We start from the raw sequence: 2,917 nt of genomic DNA on the forward strand, positions 1-2,917 counted from the left end.
ATTATTGTTATTATTTTGTATTATTTTGAAACCAAGGTTTAACTCGGTATATTAATGAACACTCTAGAATATATGAGACATTAGATAAAGTAACATCATGGGACAGCTCAAACGTGTGTAGAACAGAACATCAGTCCTAATTGAGCATATATCTCTCTGTGAGGGAATTCCTTAATATTCAGAAGTGGCATTCGCTCAAGGTCTGCTGCAGGTGCCACCAGGGGGCGCGACCACCAGAAGACGCAGAGTAGCGCCGCCGTGGTGTGGGGCGGGGGTATCGCCGCCTGCCGCCCACCCGGACTCAGTTCACGCCGACTGCCGACACCGGTAACAACAACAACACGCCGTGGACCTCTCAAATTCAGTTTAGCCTCAGCTGAACCCGAGTGACTCGCCGAGTTACCTCCAGTCTCCTCTAAATTAAACCGCCAACGTGGTCGGTCATCACGGTCTGGTTGTGTGTTGTTGTGTTTCGGAGCTGAGCGAGCCGCACGAGAACTGGGAGGTTAGGGGGACGCCCTGCCGAGAACTCGCACCTCACCAGACAAACGAGTGAGTACCTAAACTACAACCTGCATGCTTTGTCACAGAGGATGCCAGTGTCCGTTAGTTCTGGACGGCGGGCGGGTGTGCCGCGCATTTTATTGGCAAGAGCTTGCTTTGAGCATTTAGCACAACAAACCGAAAACGACCTTTGTTTGATCGGCAGGTCTATAGCCAACAATCTTCTCTATTTCGTTGATTTCCACTATCAGATGGAGTGCAACGTATGTACCCAGGATCTCGACGGCGGCCTGCGAGCGCCAAAGTCGCTGCCATGTGGACACACCTGTTGCCTGCAGTGCCTGGGGCGGCTGCCCGACAGCAGGTGCCCGACGTGCCGCCAGGTGAGTGTCCTGGGGTGGCCCTGTGCCTCCCGTAGCCCCCGCCTCCCTACCATACACTAATTCCCGCCTGTTCTCCCCATATAATAGAACTTCAACGGCCCGCCGGAGGGACTCCCGACGAACTTCGCGATACTGCAGTTGCTGGAGGAACGCGGACTGGACAGGTGAGCTTCGCTCGCCTGCAGATCACACCGTGGATGCGCGGTTGTTCGGCAGCCTTATCGTTTGACTTGTGCCCCTCCCCTTAGCCCTCCCCGCGGCTGGTGTTCGGACTGCCGCTCCGCCGCCACGTCCCGCTGCTGGGAGGACCACGACGTCCTGCCCGTCAGGAGCGCCCTGCGGCGCCAGCTGCAGCGCGCGCTGCCGCAGGCCGCCGAGCAGCTCCAGGGCCTCCAGGACCAGTGTCGGGAGGAGCAGGCCCTGCCCGCCCTCACCCTGCTGACCGGCGAGTCCTGGGACGTGACGCTGCGGGGCGGCGGTCGCGAGCTGACGGGGACCCTGCGGGACGCCGAGGAGCCCCTCACCAAGGCCCTGTGCCTCCTGCTGGCGGCGAGGGCCGCGCTCACCGAGGTAGGCGATGTAGCGAACTGCGACGTTTAACTTTGCAGATTACCTCCGCGATCGCCCTTGCACCACCGAATGGGCTGTGCTTGTCCTGCTGGAACAACTAGGTGCGCCTATCCAGCGAAACATTTGCTTAGAGAGACTGATGTTCGTTAAGTTGTAAGGTATTAATCCTGTCCTTAGTTAAGTTACCTTACTGGTCGCAAGTGTGATCAGATACCACTATCAATATTTTTATGAGTGTCAAATTTTAACATTCCGTTTTTTGGCGACAAGATACCGAATTTCAGCCAAAAAAAATGAGCCTCTAGCAATCTATGCATGCATGCGTTCGGATGAACTGCACTGCTTGCATGCAATGCACTGTTATCTGCTGTACTACATCCAGTGTGGTTGTGCAGGACCGAGCTGCTGCGCGGAACCCACCGACTACAGCTGCGCCCACACCACCTGCAGCTGCGCCTCCACCTCCTGCAGCTGCATCCACACCAGCTGCATCCACACCAGCTGCAGCTGCACCCACACCAGCTGCAGCCCCCCTCGCTGCCCTGTCCCCTCCACCTGCCGAGGCGCCGCCCCCGCGCGAGATGAATGTAAAAAGTATCAGCTGCAGTGGACCCAACGACGACCAGCAGCAGAAGGCCGCCGCCCTGCGTGACGCGCCAGGGGTGAGTGTGCGCCGGGCCTCGAGCCTCACGGCCTCACGAGGCTGCGGGGAGCGGCCCGGTACACTGCAAACAGTGCCACACGTTACCGCCCGCCCTGAGAGTGACTCTGTTCTGCCGCAGGTGACCCGGCTGGTCCATCTGCGCTGCCACACGGACCCCGCCTGGAGCCTCCGGCTGCTGCAGCTCGCTGCGCCCTCGCTGGAGCAGCTGAGTCTCCACGACCCCGGCGAGGCCCACCTGCGCGCGGTGCACGCCATGCCGCGGCTCACTAGGCTGGAGGTGTCGTGTGAGGATGATGCCCTGGACGCGCAGCCCCCCGTGCTGCCCGAGCTCCCGTGGGAACAGGCCGGTCTGCGATGGCTTAGTGTTTACCGCCTCCCCAGCGTCACGCTGCAGTCCCTGCTGCGGGCGCACGGCCGCTCTCTGGAGGAGCTTCAGCTGGATGTGGGCACGGGCGCTGGCGGGTGGCCATGGCACTGCCAGGGCCTGCACTCGCTGCTGGAGCCCTGTGAACTGCGTTCGCTGTGGAGCCTCGTGCTGAAGAGGGCTCATGTCTTCCACCAGGCACCCATGTGTTACCAGCAGCTGGCCGAGGTGAAGGGAGTGCTGCCCAGGACCGAGGTGTTGTGCGAGTGGTGTGACGGTGTGAATCCGCAACCCTTCTAGCGGGCCGAGTTCGGGACCAAGAGGGCCAGCGGAGAGGAGACAACGCGCGGCCTGGCAGCCCCGCGACCAATCTGTGTTACTCAAAGTAAAGAAACGCGATCCACAGAAATGTATATATAAATCTAGATATAT

At 59.8% G+C, this 2,917-nt stretch overlaps 1 protein-coding gene across 2 annotated transcripts; it reads left to right on the forward strand.

Moving 5' to 3' along the window:
- Positions 1 to 253: 253 nt before the first annotated feature.
- LOC113209402 (uncharacterized) lies at positions 254 to 2,911 on the forward strand. 2 transcript variants are annotated; one of them, XM_026426889.2, is made up of 6 exons: positions 254 to 552; positions 756 to 887; positions 975 to 1,051; positions 1,136 to 1,457; positions 1,853 to 2,119; positions 2,240 to 2,911. In XM_026426889.2, exons 2-6 carry the CDS (start codon positions 756 to 758, stop codon positions 2,783 to 2,785), a joined length of 1,344 nt encoding a protein of 447 aa, XP_026282674.1. In that variant the 5' UTR covers positions 254 to 552; the 3' UTR covers positions 2,786 to 2,911. The 2 variants fall into 2 exon arrangements, with proteins under 2 accessions (XP_026282674.1, XP_026282673.1); XM_026426888.2 differs by having other exon boundaries at positions 255 to 552; positions 710 to 887.
- The last annotated feature ends 6 nt before the right edge of the window (positions 2,912 to 2,917 follow it).

This window comes from Frankliniella occidentalis, unplaced genomic scaffold (genome assembly GCF_000697945.3).
Source record: "Frankliniella occidentalis isolate FOCC.00 unplaced genomic scaffold, Focc_3.1 Scaffold865, whole genome shotgun sequence".
Lineage (NCBI taxonomy): Eukaryota > Metazoa > Arthropoda > Insecta > Thysanoptera > Thripidae > Frankliniella > Frankliniella occidentalis.